The sequence below is a fragment of the Miniopterus schreibersii genome, assembly GCF_964146895.1.
Source record: "Miniopterus schreibersii genome assembly, chromosome: 7".
Taxonomy (NCBI): domain Eukaryota; kingdom Metazoa; phylum Chordata; class Mammalia; order Chiroptera; family Miniopteridae; genus Miniopterus; species Miniopterus schreibersii.
In genome coordinates, this window is record NC_138108.1 from 36,878,636 (window position 1) to 36,905,824 (window position 27,189).

Below are 27,189 nucleotides of genomic sequence, written 5' to 3' on the forward strand. Positions count from 1 at the left end.
CCCCCACCTCCCAACACCCCCACCCCCGCTAACATGGTTTAAGCTGAGCCCTGAATGGGGTTATCCCAACCCTGAATGCCCCTTTCTTCTCCAATGAATGAATGAGTATACTGCAAATGCAGTATAGTCATAAATTGATAAGCCTAAATCTGAATCTTTACTCTCTAGATGGGAAATAATGTTTCTAACGTTAAGGCTTTCCAGGAAAATAGGTCTTCTGTACTGTTCTGTAGTTGGTTTTTAAATAATACTCAAAATTACTGGGCTTTTGGTTTTCATACCAAAATACAGGAAACTAGCTCCTAATATAGGCTTCTAAAATATTTTTGAGGCTAATATTTTCTCTTTTTGGCTAGGTCGTAAGTTGGCAGATCCCACATAATTTCTAATTTGCATATTAATATCAGTTCCTTGGAAAATAGCAACAGAAGGGTAAAGGAAACTGATCCTTCAACAGATTCTTACAGAAAATCAGGGCAATTTGATTCTCTTAAATGTTTAAAAATAAAGGTGATCATCTTTTATTTTTATTATTATTATCACAGACTAATTCATTATAAATACCCTTAATACATGACTGGGTCCTTTATACTTCATAGGCAAATGGGGATGAAAGCATAATGATCTTTTAAATCAAGTTTTATATATTTTAATTCAGGAATTGACCCTGAAATTTTGACACTCAGCATTAATACCACAATTGATTAAGCATGAGATGCAGTGTCCCTAATTGCTGACCCCACGGGCTTAGTCAAATTTATAGTATTGCCTTTCGAATAGCATTATAGACTTCAAATCGCTCACAGTTTACATTGTCTGTATTTCATCTTACTTTGTGGTTCCTCTGGGTTTTTAATCTTGTTGTGTTCTCTGCCTTCATTTTGGTTTTCGGTTATCTAATATCTCTGGCTCTCATCTTAGCTCACCGTTCCTTTTGCTGCGTTCTGTTTCCTCATGTCAAGACATAAGGAGATGACCTCATGCCATTTCGTTGATTTATGTTAGACTCATTACACGTGGCAGGAAACTAAAGGTTTGCTTAGAAGTTAAGATGGCAGGGGGACCAACCATTTGTATGAACGCTCTGTGGGCGACCTGACTCTCTCTCCTATTCTTTACTATAAATCTCTCTGAAATTTGAGAAAGTGAAATCGTTCAGTGATCACCTTCAATTCCCATGTGACTGCATTAATGTGCGGTTGATATGTCTGCAGTGTCATTTCCCACTGCATTTTGCATCTTTGTCATCCTGGCAGTTTTCATTTGAATAAGGTTATTTACTTATGCCCTCCGGGGTCTTTCTGCCTCTCTCTTTGCCTATCTCTCATTTTTTTAGTTTTAAACTTGGGCCTACTTGCTGATTTCTTTAAGCAGTTCACATGACACAAATTCTCTGTCTTGCATAAACAAACTGGCCTATCCACCATTTGCCACCTCAGAGGCATTAGTGCAGTTTCTGCTAGAGGCCCTGGCACTCTCGATCATCCTGCAGAGATCTCAGCAGTCATGAGATTAGAGAGAAAGCCACAACTTTGGGTCCAGGTAAGTGTCCTTTCCCGTGCTCGGGGCTGACCCTGCATTTCCTCTGGCCACCATGCCTACCCCGCTGCACCTCTCCACCAGCTGCCCTGAGGCAGCGAGTCCCTGCAGCAGCTGTTTCCCTCCCTGGGGTCAGCGCGGCCCGAAACAGGGACCGTTGGACACCACAGTTGCGGGTGGCCCTCGCAGCAGAAGCAGGAGAGGCACTCGGCCGCAAGGGCACTTACTTGCATTTTCTGAGGGATCAGTTCTTCTAAGGGAGCCCATGTTTTGCTATTGGCTGCCTCGTGCTTGCTTTTAACTCTAGAAATTCTGTCCACGAGTTATCAGTGTTTCTCTTCCCTCTGCAAACGTCCTCTCTTCCACTAGACCATCAAGTTGCTCCTGCCCATCTTCTCTGCTCTATCTTCTCTTTCCCTCTGGTTCTTTCTTGGACATTCATAGTTTCTTTATTAAGTTGGTTTTATTTTAGGTTAATGACTGGATTCATTGCTTTAAACTCAGAGGCACTGCCCTTGGTGATGGTGAGGGGCACGTATTGAGCACATTGTTTGAAACTCTAACCAACATACTGTTTTAAAAAATGAGTTTATCCTATATTTTCTGAATTTTCAGACATCACATTTGATAACTGATATGTTAAGTAAAACTTTGAATGTTCATTTTCAATATTTGACCCTCCCTACGTCACCACTGTCAGATATGTTCAACAGATATCTATCTATACATGTTAATTCTGCAGGTTGACTCTTGCCTTCTCTCACATACAGTCACTGCCTGCCACCCATAAACATCTACTCTATTCTCTTGAAGCCCTTCAGATAGAGAGCAGCTCCTTTAGCAGCCTCTCTATTAACCTATAATATATTTATATAATCATATATACATTGTACATATGCAATTATCTATAAATATATATGTAATTTGTTGGGGTTTTTTTAAAGAATTGGTGCCAATAAAATGTGAGAGGCAGAGTTTGAAGCACACTGGTGCCTAGCCTGCCAGGTTTCACCTATGCTGATAGTGACCTCCCTTCAGAAACGAAATGAGCCACGAAAGCAGGTCCTCACTGAAAAGTGAGTTTATGAAGAAGGGGGTTTGGAGAAAACCACAGTTACACTGAATTCTGCAGCTGATGATTAAATAAAGAGATACCACAATGATACTAATCTCATTGGTGGGATTAGAGCTCAAAAGCTAGTTGTAAAGTTTACATCTGCTATTAAGCAGTACAAGTGATTAGATAAATGAGTAATTGCATGAGTTTTAAAAACCAACTGATTTTGTCAAGAAAAAAAGCACAGAAGAGAGAAGGAATTGATAGCATCAAATGGAAATCTGGAAAGTGATAGCCTGCTTTGGTCAAATTTTTTACATTTTCCCCATAAATAAGACTATTTATATTGATTCGTAGGTATAGAAGGTAGCGAAGCAGATAGGAGGTAATTAAAAGCATAAATCTCAGGAGCTTGGGAAGGTAACTCTCTGCTTTGTAGACAGAGGCGAAAAAATGATGAACATTTTTTGCTTCAGTATGACAGAAATACAGCAAGATTACAGGGAGCAGGAACATACCGTGCTAAGTTGCCTTCAGTAGCTGCTGTGTAACAAAGTTCTTTAAAAGTTTAGTCATGTTTTTTGAGGCATTTATTAGTTACTTTTCTTTTTTTTTTAACTTGCCTCTAAAGCAACACTGTAATATTATAAAAATGTCAGTCTTTCTCAGCACTACCTTATTTGGAATGGATAATTTAGGGCTGATTTTATTTTATTTTATATATCTTTTATTGATTTTAGGGAGAGGGAGAGAGAGAGAGAGAAACATCAATGATGAGAGAGTCATTGATCGGCTGCCTCCTGCACGCCCCCGACTGGGGATGGAGCCCGCAGCCCGGGCATGTGCCCTGACCGGGAATCGAACCCCGATCTCCTGGATCCTAGGTTGATGCTGAAATGCTGAGCCACGCCCGGCCGGGCTAGGACTGATTTTAAATTCATCACTGAAAGAGAAGACTAGGATAAAAAGGAAGTTTTTTTAAAAAGTGAGCATTATGACTTATAAAGACTCCTCAGATCCTATCTTTAACTAATGGGGAAATTAGGCAATACACTTTATTCAGTATTTCTCTGGCTTTTCTTAAAACATATAGATGTTTACATGACATGTTACTTTAGCTATTTATATGTACTTAATAATATTCAAAGTTAAGATGATCAGCCTAGTATGATGTGAAGAACAGCAAATGTGAATGTTACAAGGACAGTACCTAAACATCTCTGGAAAACTATTAAGTATGGTATCTACAATTCACCATCGTTACTGCAAGCTTTGGCACGTTTCCACTCAATATTGCTTTGCTGACCAAACATTAATAACACCTTTAAAAAATACTCTGGGTCTTCTTTTTCCCTGTGTAAAATTCCTGTAACTCATAGGAGAAGTAAAAGATTCCTGGCAGGATTTTCAAGTCATTTTCGTGGTGATTTTGTCATCTAAAAGTTGCCTTGCTCCTTGAGGACTGGAAAAAGACTGCTGAAAGCTTGTGGGTTTTCCTTCCTTGCTTGGTATGGGTTGCTTTAGTTAAGATTAGTTGTGGAATCCTTAACAAGATAATGTTTCACTCAATTTTTGTGGTTTAGGATTCTTTAGCTAAAAATTTATTCAACATATGATTAGCTATCAGGTAGAATTTCTAGGCTGAATACCTATAGGTTTCCTAAATGATTGGTTGCTGCTTTAAAGTTTATATTCAGGCTTCATTTAGGCATTTTGCTGTCTCATAGCTTGTCTTTCATTCTGTATGCTTGAGTGAACAATTGACTACTTTTCATAACCTTTACAACAAGATAAAAGGTATTACTTACGTAAGGCAAAAGCAAAACAAAACAAAAAAACCTGCATGCGACAAAAAGTAATCTTGTCTATTCCAAGTGGCTCACTGAACAACCTGCAAAGGACGTAACGTTTAGCTGCTTTCATCTCTCAGGCAGCTCTCAGAAATAACTGACAGCATTTGCCCGGGGCCAGAGAACTTTAGATGTGGTGGGTCAGCATGAAGAGCAGGTTTGGGGGGAAACCTGACTGGCCCTAAGAGACCTAATGACACATGACTGGGGCGGGGGCGTGAGGAGAGCATGCGAGGAAGACTTACTCTAGCCAATTTCTAAAATTTCAAGCTAAGAAGACTTTGTAGGAAAATAGTGCTGCTGGTTAATGTGAGCTCTTCAAGGAGAGTAAAGAAGCAGTGAACTTGACCAGAGACAAAAGAGCGTCAGAATAGTTCCTGCCAAGAAAGGAAGATTCAAGAAATATAAGACAAGTTCCCTATTTTCAAACACCTAATTATCTACCTAGGGAAACAAAACGAGTGCACTTAAAAACACTGCTGAACCGCATGATGTTAGCTCCAGGGTAATATAAATTTAGGAAAGGGGACAGCACACGAGCTAGAATAATAATGGCCAGTGGAAAGCTAGCCTTGGATGGGTGCCTGTTCTTCTGCCAGGGGCTCCTAGACACTCTCCACATATATTATCTCTGCAGTTTCAGGGGTTCATGGAGGAGGTGAAACCAGGGGAGACGCCTGAGAGATATCAGGATTTGAAGGAGAAAAAATTGAAGAATCATTAAATACGAGAGCTAAAATAGATAGGGCTTCCTTAAGGATGTTGTCCATGACTAGGCTGCAGGGAGATCCATGAACCCCCGTAAAATTATTTGCCTGTTTGCATACCTGAAACCATGCTCACTTCAGAGGACCTCTCCAACGTGACTGAATCTTCCCTTCTCACAAAGTGAACGTTCCACAGCTTCCATTGGTAACGTTGATATAATTGCAAGTTCCCTATATGAACTTTCATGTAGTTAATTAAAAGGTAAGTAACAAAAATGTGCTAGTTTTAAGTTTACATATATTGCTAAAATTCAACTGTAACCACAGCAATTGTTTAGAACTTAGACCAGCAATTTTTTTCAAGGAGAAATATTTGCTTACAAAGTTTAGAATTGCTAGATTATAGTGATAATAAAAAGCAAGCTGATTTTTAGTCAATTTTATTATTGCTTTTAAATTATTTGCAGACAGTAAAACTTCTTATTTCCTGAAGGTGAACTGCCCAACTCCAGTATACCACTGACGTTTGTAAATGTTTGTTAATGAAATTCTACTTCTGCTTTAAATGCATGTTGCATTTAGCATGGGAGATGTGTAGTGCTGACTTATACTCGCAATCACCGAATAGTTTCCTTTTCATCTTGATAATGCCCACTGAATGTTCTCTGAAATGTAGCTTTCATTATCTCTGAACTGTGAGCTTGAAGTGATTACCTGCTTTTTGCTCTGGAAAGATATAACATCTATGGAATCCTTTTATGTGATGATTTATTTGTTTATATCATGGTTTTTATTGGCTTTTTCTTATATCATTTGAGAAGAATGCAAGAGTATAGATTCACTAAAGGGGTAGTTAGGTTATTTGTTACAGTTTATAATTTAAAATATTTAAGCCAACAAAATGCTCTGTATGCACTTTTAAACTAAAAATACCAATAATCTCTTTTTAAATTTTAATTTATACATTTACACAGATGGTCATGGGAGGGGGTATTCATTAACATCTGTATATGTTGGGAAAATGATGGATGTCTATATTTGTAAAATGCCAGAAGAGAATTACAGAATTTGCAGATGTAAATTTAAAAAATACAAAGTTTGAATATCTGAAAGACATTCTCTTCAAGCTAGTTTTCTAAAGATCTAGACGTTGAATAATTGTCTTTTGTTAAGTTTTTATTTTTATAAATGCAGAGAATTCTTGTTAATTTGGACTACTGTAATTGGAGGTTTGTGATGTTCAGGTATAGGCTGAGTTGAACTTTTGTTTGGTCCAAATTCTTTCTTCAAAGAAAATACAGATGGATGTTGCAAAGGAGATTAAAGCATAGAGATTTATAATACCAACAGAGCCATTTTTTTCAAGCTTACTTAACTAGTGTAAAGGCACTCGCTGAAGTACAAACAATGGTATAATTTAAAATAATTCTTATATATTTTGATGCATCACCTAAGAATCTCTGGTAGCCAACAGTTATCAACTAACAGTACTTGTTCAAATATGTTCTACTTTTCAACCTTTTTTTTACCATTTCATTATGCCATTCACCCAAATCAGTCTATGTTAATGAAGTTTTTCTGAAATTGTAATCATTTAGCAATGTCTAACACTATTCTCTTTTTTAAAGCAAATGATATTTTTGTGACTTGGTTAGAATTTCTCTGAAAATCTTTTGAGTCAAGTGTTTTAACTTAGACAGCATGGATTTCTCTTGCAGGCCCAATAGACATTGTTTTGAGGGAAGGTTAATCCAATTTAATTATCTATATTGATCAAATTAACTGAATAATCAATAAATCACTGATTCTGTGTTCTGACCTGGGCTATCTGTTTGGTTTTTTGTTTATTTTTAATTCTCACCTGTGGATATGTTTTTATGTTGATTTTAGAGAGAGAGGAGGTGAGAGAAGGTTTCTAACTAGTAATGCACTTTTCTTGTCAGTTCTTGCCACTGGCCCCATTATTTGCAGACTTCGGCCACAATGGTTTTCTTTTATTCCCATAAACCTGCCAAGCTGCCTCTGCTCCTCCTACTTTTGGTCTAGTCCACACTTTTCCTTCAGTCTCACCTTAAATGTCTCTTCCTCAGAAGAGCTTTTCTAGACTCCCCAGTCTAAACTTGCCCCACTATCAATAATAATTTTATGACACCCAGTACTTTTCCCTATGAAATATATCACAATTTTTAAAAACATCTTTATGTAACTCCTTGTTTAATATCTGTTTTCAAAATACACATGCATACACACACATATGCACGCACGCACACATACACGATTATTGACTCCATAAGGACAGGGACAGTATGTTTTGTGCATTGCTGTCTCTCTCTGGTGCCTAGCACAGTACATATATATTTCTTGAATAAATGGTCCTTAAGGGGATTTTTTAAAAATCTTTCATTTATGATAACCCAAGGATTGGTTGAGAATAATTGAGTCCATTCTGTACAGTGAAAACTATACTCTATAAGACCTTGAAGGTCACACCCCCAGACCTGTTTTCACCTCCAGATCTTTCACTCCAATGAAATGAAAATCTTCTTTTACCAGAGTAGCAAAGGGAGACAGTCTTTTGTGCTTTGGATCTTTCCCAGTAGATGCTGTTTGGACCCTGAGCTTGGGCCTTGCTTTAGTGGCATAGTGGTTAAGAGACTAATCTTTTGATCCTGGGTTTGAATTCAGGGTCTTCCATTTCTGACAGTGTGATATTGGATAAAAGCCTAACTTTTCAGAGTCTATAAACTTGGGCTAATAATACTTGCCTCACATGGTTTTATGAGGATTAAAAGAGATGCTATCTCTTAAGTACATAACAGAGTGCCTGGTACATAGCAAATAATTAATAATAACTATTTGTCACTATTTTTATTTTTGAATTCAGAGCAGTTTTTGTAACCTGACATTGTGTTTGCAGTCTTTCCTGGCTGCTGGGTTCTCTCCATGCTCTGCATTCCTCAGCTCTTTGAAGTGATGGGTGAGGCGCAGTAATTTTCCTGGGAGCAATAGCTATAAATAGGCCTCTTATTTCACACAGACATGGCCACCGCTACACTTTTTGTGCAACGTCATCAAATGTTCTTCCAGGACATAAAGACCTCATGTTATTTTCCAGTTATTTCATGAGATTGTTTTGAAATTACAGAAAAGTATTTTAGCATTTAAGAAGTTACTGTTCTTTGGTAAGACTATAGTTCCTTTTTTATCCTTGCATGTATGTATTTTTCCTCTGGAATTTTTACTTCCCTTGACCTCTGTATTTTATTACTCTCTGGTACATCCAGCTTTCCTGGTGGCCTATTTTCTTTATCCTGAAAATATTGTGACTTTTTTTTTTGCTTTTCTTAACTGTTAAATATAGCTGTTTCTCAAGATTCTTTCTTAAAAATAGGTTTTCTCCTCTCTGTACTTAATTCCTCAGGAATCTCATACTTCCACAGGGTTTTATTTATCATCTTACCATGTGGTTCTCAAATGGATGTCTCCAGCCCCTTCCCTCAACCACCAATTTTCTTTCCAGTTGTTTGTTGGGTCTTTCCACTGTGTGTCTCTTGGGCAGTCTAAATAGATGTCCAAACTGAATTCTCGTTTTCCTCTGCAAAATTTCCTCATCCCACCATAACTGCATCTTTTGTTCATCATTTCATCATTTTCCTTGTCATTTAGGCCTGAAACTTTTAGAGTAAGCTCCAATTATTTTTTCTTCCTCTACCATTACTTTAATTCTATCATCAAGTAATAAAGATTCTTTCTTCATTCATTCACTCATCCATCCATGTAATCAGTATTTATCAAACACCTAGAATGTTTCAGGCAGTGTGCTAAGTGCAACAGATTGAGTGAAAAGCAAAAACTTTATAGGTACAAGTCTTAATGAAGGTTATTTTCCAGTGAGGAAAGACAATAAATTAATCAAATTATAAAAATCAATAATTTTTAAAATTGTAAGAACTGCTATGAAGGAAAGAATCCAAAAAGTTAGGATGTCGTCTAGTCTGGGGCATCATGAAAGACTTTTTTAGGAAGTATGTTTAGGTGGGTTCTGAAGGATACCTAGGAGTTAGCTAGGAAAAGAGAAAAGAGATAGTATTTCAGGCATGTGTAAAGGATAGCACTATACTCACATTTCAGCCACACACTCTTTCAGTTCCTCAGAGAAAAACAGAGCCTGCTACCAAATGAAACGGGAGGGAGGGAGGGAGGGAGGGAGGGAGGGAGGGAGGGAGGGAGGGAGGGAGGGAAGGAATCAGCCATATAGGTCTTGAATATGATTTTCTATTTTAAACCAAGAACAGTGAAAAGGCATTGAGTTTTTTAAGCAGAGGGATGACATGATCAGATTTTCATTTTGACAATATCACTCTGGCCCCTGTGTGGAGAACAGATTATAAGAGAGCAAGAGGAGCCTTTGGGTGATCGCTAAAAAGGTTATTGCAGTAGTCCAGGCAAAAAAAGGTGGCAGTTTGGACAGAATTGGCTTGATTAGAAAAATATTTAGCTGGTGAAATCTGTAGGACTTAGGGATTGATTGAATCTGGGATGTAGGTAGAGTGTGACAATGAGGTTGATTCCTGGATTTGGCTCTTACAGCTGATGTAGAGTGATGCTATTGGCTGAAAGGGAGTGATAGGAAAGGACTAGGTAGTTTGGGCAGCAAGGCAGAGACAAGTGATAGCAAAGGTTTGGTTTTGAACTTATGTTCAAGGTGCTTTGAGATATCCAAGTGGATATTATGAGCCTGGAGCTCAGGAGAGAGATCTGGACTAGAGAAACCAGGAAATTATTGGTGTTAGAGATGGTTGGGAAGTTGTAGTGTGGGTGAGACCAAATAGGAAGCAGACTGGAAAGTTTGGAGTGAGAAGACAAGAAGGCCTAAAACTAAGCCTTGGAATATATCGACATTCAATGACTGGGCAGGGGAGGATGGTTCTGAAATGGAGGCGGAGGGACACCAACCTAAGAGTGAGCCTGGGAAAGAGTGCTTTCCTAAGAAGAACTGAGAGGTCAGCAGACTCAGGTGTACCTGATCAGTCAACCAAGATGAAGCATAAAAGATGTTCTTGGTTTTAAGATTTAGGGATTGGGGGCGATGTCTGTTTTGGTGGATTGAAGAGGACTGATTAGAGAAGAGAAAATGGAGATGTGCCTAAAATGAATCTAACAAATCAGTCTGTGAAACGTAGCAGAGTTACAAGGTAGGAGTGAATGTAGGTTGAGCAGTGGTTGGTTTGGGGTTGGGAAGATCTGAGCTTGTTTAAACACTGATGATAAGGAAGTGCTGTGGGATGGGGTTGAATATAAATGTAAAAAAGAGAAGGAATAGCAGACACTTGGGAAGGCAAAAAGGCACAGCATCTTTAGTTAGAGAGACTTGTCTTACTAGGAGGAATAGCTCCTTTTCTATAAAAGCTCTGGCTTTTGGTTTATAATGTCCCTGAAATTCGAAATCTGTATATTTAAGAACACCATTACTCCCTGACTCACTGTGGTAAGAATCTTCTAGTTACTCTCCTGTCTTGTCTTTCCTTCTAGCAGGCCTTTGCTGCTATTAGATTCTGCTATAACAAAAGCCCTCAGTGGCTTCTCATTACCTACGTAATTAAGTATGCTATTTGTTAACTACCATCCCACTATCTAGTATTTAAGGCCTAAATAATCTGGCACTTACCTTTCTAATCTTTTCTTCCACTCCTACTCTACACACACCCACATTCACATTTTCCTAAACATAAATTGGTTTTTCCAGACATTTCTTTATCACAGTCTTCTCCTCATTGGGAGTACATACCTCTTGCCTTTGGAACTCTTTTTATTGTTGAAGACCCATCTCAAAGCCCTTTCTTTTCTCCAGTGTTCATATTATTTTATTAAGCCTGAAGCAGGAGGTGCACATTTTGTTGTCTGATTTCAAGAAATATGCTTAGGAGAACATATAAGTACCACATATCCATAATTACAAATTAAGGTATAAAACTAATTAGGAGAAATTTTAATGTCTGCTTTAATTCAATTAAAGTACTTAAAATTATTTCTAGTTGTCAAAGAAGACATTAATCATTTAAAGTATCTAATGCCTACTTTTACATCATGGGTGACAGAACAATTTTGGAAACAACCCACATATTCATCAATAAGGTGCTATAAATTACGGTTCATTTATATAATGAAATAAATATACACAATCATTTAAAAAATCAGGAAACTTTCTAATTACTCGTTTTAAAAATCTCTAAGATAAAAGCAAAATGCAGAACAACATATGTGGTGTGTAGGCATTTGTCTAAAAATGAAAGAAAGGAAAAATACAGACATATGTATATATTTTCTTGATAGGCATCTAAATTGTCTCTGGCAGGATACACAGAAAGTGACAACTAGTTGATGAGTCTGAAAGGTAGACTTTCCATTGTGTATACTTTTTAAAATACTTTTTAAATTGTGTGATTATATTACCTAGACACACAAAAAAAGAATGCAATGTAGCCCTGGCTGGTGTGGCTCAGTTGGTTGGAGCATCAGCCCATATACAAAAGGTGGTGGACTTGATTCCTGGGCAGGGCGCGTGCCTGGGCTGCAGGTTCAGTCCCCAGTCAGAGTGCATGTGGGAGTCAACCAGTCGATGTTTCTCTCTCACATTGATGTTTCTTTCTTTCTCTCTCTCTCCCTTCTTCTCTCTTAAAAAAGAATAAAACAAATAAAAAATTTTAAAAATTTTAAAAAGGAATACAATGTAAACTTAAAAAATACAAATGCAATGGTTAGCAATGGTTATACAAATAAAATCCTGTAGAAATCATGACTGATTCAAGTCCAAAGATTGTAGATCTGCCAAATATTATAACAACTGGTTAAGAAAATCATTCTTTGGAAGCCTTTCTGATCCTCCAGTGGGCTTTAATTTTGAACCCTTTACACCACTTGTCTGGATGATTGTGACGGCCTGTCTTCACTTTGCCTCACCCCAACCTCCCCATGGTACACATAGCTGTTCTCCACACAGTAACCAGAGTGATCATTGTATAAACAGAAGTCAAACAAGGTTACTCCTCTGCTCAACACACTGCTGGGATTTTCCACCTACTCAGAATAGAAGTCAAAATCCTTATGATAGCCATATGCTGTTCCCCAGACCTAAAATACTCTTCTCCCAGATACCTGCCTGATCATCTCCTTCACTTCATTCAGGTCTCTCTGCAAATACCCCCACAAAAGAAAGACTTTACTTGATACCTAAAATGGTACCCCATCCCATCATTGTCTATATTACTTACATTTTCTTATTTTTTTGTAGCACCACCTAACATATTCATAAAGGTATCACTTATCACTGAGCACTTACTATATAAAATATATGTAAATTGATATTTTATTATTTATCTCCCCATGCTAGAATGTAAGTTTTACTAGACCTGCATCCCACAACACATAGGATGATGCCTGGAACATAATAGGTATTTAATAAATATTTGTTGAATCAAAGAATAAATGGACAGACCCTCAGCATTAAATTCTTACTTTTAGAAGACTATTCCTACTCTGTCCCATATATATTATATACAATTCACCAACCCTTTTTTGAGTATGTACCATGTAACAGGTGCTTCAGAAGACTCAAAGATGAATAGGACAGCATTCACATGGATCATACTGTATGTGAACAACCTTTGTCATGACTGTTATTGGTGAGTAGAACTTTTAGACAGTGTCACCAGAATCAGACACTGGAAGTCCACTTAACATTTCACTGATTACATTGAAATAGTTTGGTATTTATGGCTGATTCAAAGTTATGGGCATTTTATTTTAGTTTTGCTTCCAGTAGACCAGTCTCTTATATGTGAGATTAATCTGGAATGAAAAATTCTAGTTTAATCTGGTACTTTAGTGTAAGGACATGACCCAGGTTGGTTAGGTAACTAGTATAAATGTAGTTTCTTTATTTTCTGTTATTTATATTTGTATGTTTTGAAAGGATATTGTACTAATCTTTACATTTACATAATTTACTTAATTTTGAATTATCAAATATTTGCTGGGTTTTAAAAATTAGTCTAGGGCATTGGAGTATGAGGTTTACAAAAACCTAATTGTTAGGTTTTCAGATGAATAATGATAAATAAATAATATATTAGACATATATAAAATTTACTAAAGCCATTTTTAACCAGTTTTCTAAGCATTGCACTTTCAAAGTTACTTTGCCACTTTGGTCTATGTTAGGGATATTATATATCAAATATTAGGAGACACAAAGCAAATTCTAATTTTAGATTTATTTTGTATCATTCATGTAAATTTCTTTAATATGGAAATGGAAGTTAAGGTACTACCTTCTAGCCTGATTAAAAATTAATATGTTGAAGCCCGGGAGCCTAATTTAAAAGACGATCAGAAGACTTGAATTAGTTAGCTGTAGTCACAGCTTTAATGCATAGACTTGAATTATATTGCATTACTTATCACTGAGTGGCAATAATTGCTCTTACACAGCACACAATGGCAATCCATTTCCCCACTGAAAGATAGCAACACTCTCAAACACATTAGAAATTTGGGATATAACTGAAATCACTATAAACTCTTAAATAGTTGGGAATTATTAACTAAAATTTCCAAGTTTAATATAAAATGTGAAATTAATTTAAGAGAGGTAGATAATTGTTACTTTTAAATACTTTAGGGAAAATCATGAAATAAATGACTCAAGAAAATCGAGTAATTATTAACAAATCCTTAATGTTTTATAACGTATTATAAAAATAAAAGATGACATCCATATGCTTCATAAAAATTCTAAGATTTAGAAGTTTGAACAGGTTAGGTTCCCAAATGCATAATTCTTTGAGGAAAATTAGATATTTTAATAAATTATAAATGCTCCCATTATTTCATAATCAAGATCATGTTAGTGTACAGAGCACTAATTTTCCCACTTTGGGCCTAATAACGTAGGGAATCTAGCTTGTCAAGTCATTCTGGGTGGAGTTCACGATCACTCCCCTATGATTTGGGAGAAAGATTAAGGGCATATTTCTCCAGGGTTCATTTGCTTCACTTTGCCTCAGTTAAACTCTAGTGCGCATACTAGGACTTTACACAAACATTTATCATTAAATTGACACAGACATTTACCCCCAACCCAGAAGATAAAGTAAATATGTCTTTCAAAAAAAATCTAATATAATGTAAAATGAAGAAGTGAGCAGTCTTATTTCTTAGGATAAGCACATCAGATACTTTTTGCTGCATTCTTAACTAAATTGTGGCGATGTCAAAGAAATTTTATTAAATAAAACTCTATTATCTATACTGAAAAAAAATCACATAAGCTTATTTCCATTAACTTAGGAGGAAAAGTTATTTTCAAAACATGATCTCTATAATTGACAGTATTCATAAGTAGAATTAAGATATTAAAATTCTCAGGTGAAGTTTACCTTTATAGATATAGTTTTTTAAAGGATATAATTTTAAATTATGGCCTAATTGGCCCTGGCCAGGTAGCTCAGTTGGTTAGAGCATCGTCCCAGTACACCAAGGGAGGAATGTCCGGCCCTCGGGCTGTACACTGCCCGAGAAACCATTTGGTCTGGTCCTGCCAAAGCCTCACCAAAGACAAGCAGTTCCAGCCGTCACATTAGGGGTGAGTTAATTAAATATTTGACTAAATATAGCAGGCTAATTTTTAAGTTGATAATTCTGTATGGCCCGAGAATGATGTTATAAATATCCAAATGGCCCTTTGCAGGTAAAAGGTTCCCCAGCCCTGCAATACACCAAGGTTGCGGGTTCGATCCCCAGTCAGAGCACATACAAGAAGCAACCAATGAATGCATAAATAAATGGAACAGTGTTTCTCTCTGGGTCTCTCTTTCTCTCTAAAAAAAAAAAAAAAAAAAATCAATAAATAAACTTTTTTTAAAAATTATGGCCTAATTTGAAAATGAGAGAACAGAAGTAGAGAGCAGAATTAAACAAATGAAAGACTTTGTGGCTCAGATAGTAGCCAAGTTCAAATAACTCTCTTTTTTGCCCTGCCCTGCTCTACTCAATTCTAAATGGGAAACATAGGATATATGTTTGGATATCCAGAGGAAGAATCTTAGATTGCTGGAAATCTCCTAAAATTAAGATTCCACCTTCACATAATTAAAATATAAAACTCACTGGGAAAATGAGATCAATTTTTTTTTTTTAAGTTTTATTATTGTTTAAAATATTACAGATGTCCCTTTTTCTCCCCAGTGACCCGTTCCACCCCGTTCTTTCCCCCTCCCCAGTCCCTCTCCCCACCATTGTCCGTGTCCTTGGGTTGTGCATATCTGCATATAAATTCTTTGGTTACTCTCTCCCCCTCCACCCACCCTCCCTCCTCCATCCCTCTGACATTCATCAGTCTCATCTATGCTTCCATGTCATTGAATCTATTCTGTTCATCAGTTTATTAAGTTCTTTAGATTCCACGTATAAGTGAAATCATGTGATATTTGTCTTTCACTGCCTGGCTTATTTCACTTAGCATAATATTCTCCAGGTCCTTCCATACTGTCCCAAAGGGTACGAGATCCTTCTTTACAGCTGCGTAGTATTCCATGGTGTAAACGTCCCACAGCTTTTTTATCCACTCATCTACTGATGGGCACTCGGGCTGTTTCCAGATCTTAGCTATTGTAAACTGTGCTGCTGTGAACATCTGGGTACGAGATCAAATTTTGATCACTCAGAACTCGACAAGAAACAATTTGATTTTTCAAAAGCACTTTTTTTAAAGTCACTTTTTGCTGTATTCCATATGATTTTAAACTCAAACGTCAGTGTTTTTCTAATTCTTCATGTAAATTCTGTCATAGTTTTTAGGTCCATCTATAGTTTCTCCATGTTCCCATGTGTGTGGTACTTTCACCAGTGAATTGTGCACCGGAAACATGAGCATCAAGACTCTTAGCTGACTAAGAGGTGACATTCGGAATATTAACCGGAAGCCCTCTTAAAGAGCTTAGTGTTTTAAGGAATGAGTTAATTTGCCTACATGGAATGTATAATGTGAATGAATATAATATAATGCTCATGTATTCAAGTAGTGGCATCTTAAATCAGTTCCAGCTCCAAAACTTGACTTCTGTCTTGCGATAGTTGATAAAATCTAAATTAGGCCCAAAATTAGTAGTCTAGAGTGTACGTCATTTTCTTCCTAGACGCTACCACTTTTGTCTTTAGTGATATAGAAATATTTGGAATTGATGAGCTTTTTTACATATGTAGGGAGTCCCAAGTATGTGAAGACATATATATACATATATACACACACACACACACACACACACACACACACTTTGAATAATTATAAAGGCAGTGTTTATTAAAATACATTTTATTTTCAAAATTGAGCTATCAGCTGTTAAAGTGTGTATACATTTTGGGGGGGACACCCTGTATACCATAAAGCAAGTAGATATGGCATGCCATAGCCAGAATGATGGCCTTGCAAGAGTCAGAAGACACCATCCACACTGAATTATATATGTGAGTGCCCCCTACCCCCAGAGAGTTACACAGTGTAGTGACTCTGGACAGGCCATTGAAACCTGGAGTGTTTCACTTAGCTAAAAATTAGAAATTAGCAAAGAAATTGTAGCTTTTTAAGCTAAAAAATCTCCTAATGGTTATAATTTTGTCTAGACTTCTTGTTCAACCCATCACAGTAGATAAAGATTGAGTGAAGTGAATATCAAAGCCAGGAGTATGTGGTTACTGATATTGCAGGCCTTACCATTGTAAATATCAGCACAAAGACTTACTAGCAGGCTCTGGGTTAAGTAAGCCTTGCTCCTGAGTGCATCTTATTTGTAGCTTTGTCTCTGAGAATGTGTAGTCTTGTCAGTGCAACAAGTATAGCAAAGAGCATTTTAATAGTTAGAAACAGTCTCATGTTAACAAAAGATTCAAGTAATTATCTAGCTATTACTCAGTAATCTTTAGTTTGTTTCTTAATAGGTTTAACTATAGTATTTCAAATGCCAGGCTTTTATCTCAAATAATTATGAAAGCTTCAATATAAATAATTTGTTCTTTTAATATTGGATTACAATTTAGAGCACAGGATAAAATTTGTGATGTAAAAGCAACATCTTTGCCCAGCAGCATGGCTCAGTGGTTGAGCACTGACCCATGAACCAGGAGGTCATGGTTCGATTCCCAGTTGGGGCACATGCCTGGGTCGTGGGCTTGGTTCCTGCTGGGGGTTGTGCAGGGGGCAGACAGTTGGTGACTCTCTCATCATTGATGTTTCTGTCTCACTCTCCCTTCCTCTCTCTGAAATCAATAAAAACATATTTAAAATAATAAAAGAAGCAAGCCCACAAACAGGCTGGGGGTCTGCCCAGAGCATCTCATGGACTCTTGGCCTAAAACAAAAGAAAAAGGCAACCTCTTCATAACCATCTGTACAAGATGCCTACAATATAACTTTTTTAAAAATTTTAGAACTGTTATGTCTTTCATTTTACAGAAGATAAGTTTTGAGGTAGCACAACATAGCAGCCCTTCCCTGTTGATCCTTTTATCTCTCTGTGTGTTCTAGTGACTCAGAAAAGCAGGTGTGCTTAGGGAACATTGCGCAGTTCACGGGCCCTCACGGCCCTCACACATTCTGTTCCCTTTGCCTGAAATACCTCCCCGTCCACACTGCCACTTCAGAGCTCTGTCCCCAGAGCAGGGCACAGCTCTCACATCCCTTTTTTATGCAGCTTTCGCGATCCCCTGCAATCTGAAGAGATTTGCCTCTGCTCTGACGCCCACAACGCTTTGCTGCCCCGCACCTCCCGTTTTACAGCGCACTCTGGGCTTTGGGCTCTAGTTATTTGCATGCATGTCTTTCCTTCCAGCTCCCATTCTTGCAAGTCGGGGTCTTTGCTTTTAATCTTTCACAATGTCTAGCACACGGCAGGTGCTAAATAATTCTTTGTGGAATAAGTAATTAGGTTTTCCCCTTGTTAGTTTCGCTCCTTTTTATGTTAGTTCACTTGACATCTGCTATATTTGGCATTTTAGTGTATAGAGTTTTTCTAAAAATTAACTGACCTCTGCCGTTTCCCATATAACACTGCTTAACACATTGAAATCTGTCTCAGAATAACAGATGCCAATAGTTTTAATGATGAACTTCCTTTAATTAAGGGAATAGTTCTAATTACTTTTTGAAATGCAAAAAAAAAAAAAAGAAAAAAAGAAAAGAAATTGGTTTAATTGGTAAATAAATAGTTGAGGACTTTCTCTGATGACATTGACCTTCCCCAACCACTTTATGAATTCCTCTACAAAGTGAACACATTTATAACATCATGTTTCAAGATCCTAGCCACTTCTCTGAAGCACAAATTAGAAATAAGGTGAAAACCAGAAATGAGAGCACAGTGAATTTTAGAATTTCTCATTACTACATTTTGATTTTTAAAGCAATACATTATCTCATTATTTATCTCTTTTGTTTGGCCCAATAGGGTTCTGAAAGATGTAGAGCATTTGGGGAAATGAATGGCTTTAGCAACAAATATGGAGAAGAATGGAAGCTATTTCTCTACCAGTGGGTGGTGGGTAGTTACCAGAGTGACCTCTGAGAGGAGACTCTAGATACCACTGAACGTTGTATGGAGGTCAGAATGGTGGTTTAGGCAACTCTCTAATTCTGGCAATTCTTGGCAAGAGGTGTTTTTTATCACTCTGTTTGGGGGCACAGTAGCACTTTTGGCAGGGAAGCAGAAAGCAAGCCATTGGTGCTAGACAAATATGTGTCTGCTGACTAGCCATTGAGGTGTAAAGTAAATTATTTTGGTCAACTAGGTCTCTTAGAAGTGATACAAGAGCCACTGTTGACTGGGCTTGATTGAGTTGCCTGACTCATGGGTTTTCTGGCTCTTGTCCTTGTTCCTCTCACTTCCCAAATAAGGAGATTCCTAGATAATGAAGTCAGGCTAATCATGTTACTAATTAACCACGTCTCAGTTTCTCTTGAAGATTTGCCAGGGACTTAGAAGCTGTTGACACTGCCTCAGATACAGTACTAAGGATAGCAAAGTGCTACTACCAAGAATATCGCAGGGGAATTGGGAGGATGCCAGGGGTGAGTGAGTGAGTGGTGACTGCCACCGTCTTTATTCCATGATCTTTCCCAAACAATGATCAGTAGAAGCTAAGAACCCTTGTTACACTTCTCTCCATGCCCCAGAACTCAAAGGGAAAGTGGATCATGGCGAGGGACAGTTCTTTCCATCTTGGCATCCAGCGAGGTGTCACTTAGTTGGATCTTTGTCCCAAGTGCTAATTGATGCTGTTAACTTTCTGCACTGATGCCAGGAAATAGTAGTGAGGAAGTGACACTCTGCTTATCTTGTGCTAGGAGGTTTTATTTTGAGAACCATAAGCTCCTTTAGCCAAAGGATGCTAATGTAGCATCTCACTATTTAGTATAGTTGGAAAGAGGAGGTGAAATTGTTATATACCTAAAAGTGTGCTTTCTTTTTGTGTAGTTTTTACTTCTAATAAAGTTATAATGTGATATTAGTGGGAGTATGTATATGTATCGTGTATGGATATATAGTTAAATAGGGATGCACACATAAGCATTTGAATCTGCAAAATGGCTTCTACACCTACCTGTATGACTTCTGGTAAGTTATTTAACCTCTCTGTGCCCACTTTTTTATTTGTAAAGTGCTAATAATCCTACCTTACAGGGTGTTATGATGATTAAATGAGCTAATACATGCAATACATTTAGAACTATGTTTGGCAAAGGCTTAATATTATTAGTCATTATTATTATAACTACATATTATCAATTTTTAAATTTTTATTTGTATACTTTCTTAATTTATATCTACCCAGCTACACTAGCTGGATTTAAACATTCTTGGTTGCTAATAAATAAGACTTAAAATAATGTTACTCCTTTTCTCCTCCCTTGGGATTTTTTCCAACTCAACAGAGTATCTAATGAGAAGTTCCTGAGCACACCAACTAAGAACAATGACAGGTCAATGATGATCTAAAACAGTTACAAATCGATATTCAGGAAGTTAGGGACTGTGTACAGTCAATACAAGGGCACTGACCTTGGGTGAGAGGGATTATATGCTAGGAAAATTATGCATATATCTTTTGTTGAAACATAGAATTATAACCTGGCTCATTCTGTCCATTGTTAATTCTGTCTACCTACCTGCACAGATACACACACAAACATGCACATACACCACCTATATTGTGCTTGCTGAGGAAACTGAATGGAAACATTGGTATAATCATCTTCAACACATACAGTTATATATGGAGAATTGATGTAAAAATAGTTACTACTTTAGAAATTCTCTCACAAAAACTCATTTTGTATGATGGTTTTATCATCCATTTCATCTTTAAAAGTAAGCTAATATGCCATATAAGGTATGTTAAACTTTTTTTCACCAAGTGGATGTTTATATTTTCAGGGTCATTCAAAATGAAATCGAAGTGAATATACTTATTCTTTCATTAATATGTACATTAGTACTTGGTGCCAAAAAAATAAAATCCTTGTTCTTTAGTCAGAGAGGAGTTTTCCAAATGTCAATAAGTTGACTAAATGTTTTCTTGTTTTGCTGTAACTTGTTTTTGTCTTTTAAAGGTTTTTAGTAGTCACTTGTCTTGATCTCTTTTTTTCCTTTTGACCTAATACTGAAGTCACAGTTGTACCCATGCCTTGTGTATGTATGAATGTAGCAATAACTGCTTTGACTTCAGAATCACATCTGAGATCAGAAACAAGGATCGTCCCTGTCCCCTTTGTGGTTTACATCATCTATTGTTAGAACTGGGATCATGAAAAATAAAAAGTTGCATGAAACACATGGAGATGACTTCCAGATGCAGTGCCACCTCCACTCACTAGCAGGTTGCTTTGTTACATCACTTGTTCTCAGAGCTCAGTCCAGAAGAAAGTGGGTTCAGGGCAGGCAGGTTTTCAGCTGAAGGAGGCAAAATGAAATGGTTGTGGAAGGACATGCCTGGGTAGGACACCCAGCGGACAGCAGGAGAAGGCACTGAGGACAAAGCCTACCTTCGTCACAATTTTGCCCTGGCCCTGTTGACCTCTGGTTTTCAAAGACACAGGTCCTCTGTGTTGTAGTGAAAGCTTCGATATGCAAAAACGTCTTAGATACGGCTCTACCACGTCATTAAATGCCAGACATAGCTGAGTGCTGAGTGGTAAATGTCCATGTTGCATATGATTGAATGTATTTTTTCCTGCATGACCATCCATTGTGGTGTTTGTAAGTAGCAAAAAAATGAGCCTGATTTGTTCTCCTTTGTAGAGCCAGGCCGAGGCCCACTACAAAGGAAGTAAACATGCCAAGAAGGTCAAAGCACTAGAGGCAACGAAAAATAAACCCAAAATGGTTCCTTCCAAGGACAGCGCAAAGGCTAATCTCAGCTGCTCCATCACTCCACTCACAGGCAACAGCTCTGACAAATCAGGTCAATGACCCTTTTTGTTCTTTACATTCTTTGTGTTCCTCCTGGTCCCCTGCCCCAACCCTCTCCTCCTCTCAGCCGTTGCATGTTTTCTCCATGATTTGTTTTTATAATATTAATATGTTTCCTTCACAGGAGGTTATGTGTTTGCATGGAATCTACGCATTTGATATGTTACCATTCCATGTTGTTAAATATATACATTTAAGTATATATGTGTGTGTAATATATATATATGTATATATGGGCTACTCGGTCACAATGTGTTTAGACAAAAATCAAGAAATGGATCTAAAATACTGACTTTATTATTCCATTATATTCATTTTATGTTTGGTTTTTACTATAAACTTTTTTAGTGAAAGAATTTTTAAACTTGTCTACAATAGATGTTTTCGTGTTCCTTTACTGCAATGAAGGGGAATGGAGGGGCAAAACGGTGTTTTCTGAGAGAGTGGTGTTAATTAAATGAATCTGAAAATGTATTCAATAACAAAAGATTTTGATTTTTGAAGATCTTTGTAGAGTTCCCCTCAGAGTTACAAATGAATTCAACGAGTTTAAGAGAACTATTTACAAAGTAATGAATTAACTAACAGAAGAACTTTTGGAGTTAGAAATGGGCTACTAGTGGAAGTACCTTTTAAGAAGAGTCTATATTTCACAGTCCCAGTGAGTCAGCAGATTTTCTGAGTCAGTTCAAACTAAATGATTCAGAATAGAAGAGAAAAAATTCATTTTTCTAGCATGTACACCATGAAATTGGATGTTTAATAGGCTTTCACGCACTTGCATCTGCCCCTCAGGGCCCAAGATGGATGAGTCATCTTGTTTTAGTGAGTAGTTGAGGACCAGTGTCTATTAAAGGAGACTAAGAGAATATATCCCTTTCTGTTTGCCTCTCTCTTTAGGGACCTCTCTGATGTTGGAAACACATACACACACACACACACACACACACACTTCTCTTCTGATTCCCTTCAAGTCATTATAGATTTTTTTATTATTATTTATTGATTTGAGAGAGGGAGGGAAACAGACAGACAGACAGAGATCGATTTATTGTTCCACTTATTTATGCATTCATTGGTTGATTTTTGTATGTGCCCTGACCAGGGATCGAACCCGAAGCCTTGGCATATCTTGATGACACTCCAACCAGCCAGGCAGGGCTCAAATCACTGTAGGTTTTAAGGAAGAGACTTAAAATGTTTTCCTGTGGGTGCCCAGGACGTTTAGAGTACAAATCCATTGCAGTAAGAGGAAGGTTCAGAAAAGCCTCATCAGACAGAGACTATGTAAGAAGAGACCATTATTAATTAGGTCACATAAATGCTGGTTCCAAAAGCTCTGCAGCCTAGAAGGAGTAAGATAACCCAAATTTGGTAATAAAGGGGTTTTTTTCTTTATGTTATAGAATCACTGAATTATGTTATCTAATGGATAGATAATAAATACTGATTATATCACACTTCTTCCTTTTTAAAGAACAGAGCCTTTTACACATATTATCTAATGAATTTTTAACCCAGATTGATCAGATATTAGGAAATGTTATCTCCAGTTTAAAAAATAGCAAACTGAGTCCAGACCCCATTGTGGTAGTTATTTGCTAGAGGTTGCCCAGTGTTTGGAAGAACAGGATTCATCATCTCCTGATTTCCTGCCTGGTTTTCTTTTTTATAGGATATTGTTGGTTCTATGAAACAATACTTTGTCAAATATTTTATTACCTGAATTATGCACTTGATTAGGAAAAAAATATGTTTCATTAAATGCAGTTAAGTAAGAACAGCTGTCCTATTCACTTTTTAGAAGTTGGGTAGAATTAAATGTAAAATCCAAAGAAATGACTTTATGGTCTCCAAGGATCTATCCCAACTTTTAATGACACATTAATGGGAGTTCAAAACATAGAAGGGAGGAGAAATGTGCTTTGGGAGAATTGGGGTCAAAACACAGCAAGCATTAGGCAGCTTTAGGAAGATGGTGAGAACATATTGGCCAGACACTTTACCCAAATTTCTCCCTGGAGTTCAAGTGTCATAATGCCATATGACAATACACCTCCCTGTGATAATACGCCCCATACATCAAATTGAATGTTCTTTTGTGACAGCACTTAACCACTCATAACAAGTTCAAAAGAAGTGCCTTGGAAAAACCTTTTTTCTCGAAAATAATAAAATATTGTGATAACCTAATGGTCCATATGTCTAGTCTTTAGCAGTAGATATTTTTTTAAAAATTAATTAGATACCAAGCTGGGGGAAAAATACATTTCTAGTTCTTCAAAGTGTATAAAGCTCTTTAGAGCTAAACAGCCTTTAATCAGTTGCTGTCTAAATAAACAAAAGCCAATGGAATGATTAAAATACTACAGATATTTTTACAAATGCAGTTAAGAGCAAAGATGATGAAACCAGCATGTTCTGCTTGAAATACAACAGTAGGAACACCTTAAATTTGTTCCGTTTATAAAATCCAGTCACGTATATGTTTTCATATGACCCTCTCACCAACCCTGTAACTGGTAGGGCTGAAATTAGCACTCATCTTTCACCAATTCATACTACAAACTTTATATCCATTTACTCACTGAACAAACAGATATTACTACACTACATAGTATAGTATATCTGTATATTTTGCCAGATTCAGGGGTTTAACAGTGAACAGAAAGATATTTTCTTGCCATCAAAGAACTTCTAACCTAGCATGTGTGTTTTTATTGTGTTGGATATTTGGAATACAAAAAAAAAAAAAAATAGTTATCACCTTCAAGTTGCTCCCAAAAATATGGTAGCAGTGAAGAACCTGGGGTCTTGGAAGGATTAAGTGGCCTGTTTGAGGTTCATAACTCATAGCCAAGGAGAGTCAGAGCAGGAACCCAGAGCTCCCTGTTCCATGCATTTTCCATTTTCCCATTACTTCTAAACATCTCTCTGATTTGGGGGAGAAAATACGAGTATCCCAATGGGCAAAGTCAGACCACTTTTTAAAGAATTAGTGAGTAGGACCATGTATTACTTTTAAATTATTTGCTGACTGTTGATATTTTTCAGTAGGAGCTATGGCATTGAAAGGGCCATTAAGGCTTTGTTTTATTGATAATCTTTCGTTCCTATGCAGTATGTTGTCTGTAGCATTTAACTAATAGAGCAAAGCTTTAGAACTCACAGATCCTTTCAAGGACAAGTTTGAATGAAAACACTCATTTGAGGTAAATGACAAATGTTCTCAAAGCTCCAGCTTGACAATTGTAGATGTTATGTGGCTAAGCCAAATATTCTGACTGAGACAGAGGTCAACACTGGGAGGGGCATCCCCAATATGGCAGGAGCCTTGAACGGCCTCCCAGGGTATCCAGTTGTGTTGTCCTAAACACTGTTCAAATTTTCAGTAGCCTTTTGAATCAGTCCATCTAAAATATTCCCACTGGGGACATGGAGATCGTTTTATTTATCCCACACCCATGACCATACTGTGCAGACTGTGAGATGACAATGTCAGAAAAGACAGAAGGAGGAAGAGGACAGGATACCTCAAAACAGCCCATTTCAGTGTTCAGTATACTATCCTTCTGCCTGGTGGCAATCTCTTGGGTGTGAACCCAGAGCAGTTATCAACTAGTGAATCAGTATGATTCGCCTGGGAAGGCTGCAGTTCAGCTTTTTACAATCACCCTGTTGCCTTATGAAAGAGCACTTTCAATTTTGTCCAAGAGTTTTTCTGCCAAGGATACAAATGCAGACCCTCGCCTCGTTATTTTTATGGGTTCCCCTGTGTGTTTTGCATTTTTTTGTGTGTTGTTACAAATGGGGCCAAGTTTTCCAAATGACAACTTCTCATTTCCGCTGACTGCCGCAGGACTCCATCGATTAGCTAGCAAGGTCTTCGTAACTGCCTCTTTCCCCCTTTCTGTCTCCAACAACAGGACCTTGTGCTGTTGAGTAGGAAAAAAATGATAGTTTTCCGCTTTGGCAGCATCTGTCATTTATAGAGAGGCACAATCATAAATTTGGCAGACATCTATCCAAATCCAGGAGGCCGAGATTTAGTATCCCTCATAAAATAATAGATTAACTGTATTTATGACAAACATCTTAAGTATGAAATTCTGGGGTACAATCATGTAGAACATAAATTGAGTCCCATCTGTCTAAAGAGAACAGACCATTATACCAAGGCTCATATTTTCATGAAATGTACATATATCATTAAGACTTTCAAAGTCAATTTAAAAAATGAAGCTGCCTCCATCTTCGCCCATCCACCTTGAATTTGACATAGCAACCTGCCAGGCAAGGCTGAACATTCTTAGGTAGTTAATTGTGTGTTATACTCTGGAAACTAACTTCTGAAACTTTTGAGCTTTTTTTATTTTGCTTCCAAATAATACTGAGCATTTATTGTTAGGTTCTCCACTTCTAAAAGCTGTTACCCACTGTTGCTCTACGAGAGTAAACTGAAAGTTAAAACTGTCTTATGACTTACTGAGACCTATTAACTTATGATTTACTAGGAATATGTTATAAACTATTCTAAAAAGCAAAATCTTGGATATCTCCTTCATGCTTATATCACCATTAAAAACTTTTCTGCATTTAAAAGATTTTGGAATATGAAAGGACTTTATAAGCACATTGAATAATTTTGTAACAGCACAACCATAAGTGACCTTGAAATTTTAATAAAGGTTATTACTTCCATTTTATGACACTTCACTTATTTGCTTCAGGAAGAATTCTCTTAACAGTGACATGTTTTCCTGAAATCAGTGGATGATCAAATAGAACTACTCAATCAATATTCATAGATTCCATGTGCAAGGGCATTGGTACTAGGCATTTTTGGGGATTCTGGGCCCGATTCTGATTATGCTTACAGTCTAGTGTCACACAAATTTAGCTTTATAGTATAAAGCTTAAAGTAATTTTTATAGAATCGTGTCTATAGTATTTTCATCTTACCTGACTTCTTTGAAAATCAGGTTCACTGTTATGGACATCGGGCATGGTATTATGCAGTAATGGTTTGGCGCTCCCATTTCTATAAGCAGCACTCTCTAATTAAACATTCTGTGGTAATAAAAAAGGTCTATTATCTGTGCTGTCCAACATGAGTACCATTAGCCACACATAGCTATTCACACGAAGTGTGGCTTATGCTACTGAGGAGCTGAATATTTCATTTTAAGTAGCCACACATGGCTACTGTATTGGACAGCAAGCGCATCTATAGACTGTGGTACTCTTTGCTCTTTTGACTGGCTATGACCCCAGAGAAGGCATTAAATTCTGAGCCTCTCTTTTTTCATTTGTGAAATATGAACAGTGCCATCCCCACATCACAGCAGTGATGGATGGAACAAATGAAATAATTATGAAAGAACTTTGCAAATGTAAATAATAATAAAAATGCCTATGATTGAAGTAATCCGGGTTTTTTTTGTTTTGATTTTTTGGTCCTTCTGTGGTATCTTATTTCAACTGTCTCTTGCTGCCATCAATGAAAGGTGGTTGGC

The 27,189-nt window shown here is 37.2% G+C and overlaps 1 protein-coding gene across 7 annotated transcripts in view; it reads left to right on the top strand.

Moving 5' to 3' along the window:
- Positions 1 to 27,189, top strand: part of ZNF385B (zinc finger protein 385B) — a 306,355-nt gene that overhangs the window by 265,147 nt on the left and 14,019 nt on the right. For all 7 annotated transcript variants that reach the window (XM_081142157.1, XM_081142156.1, XM_081142158.1 and 4 more), the window contains one exon: positions 21,503 to 21,665. In XM_081142157.1, coding sequence (XP_080998283.1) covers positions 21,503 to 21,665 — 163 coding nt within the window. The remainder of the gene's footprint in view (positions 1 to 21,502; positions 21,666 to 27,189) is intronic.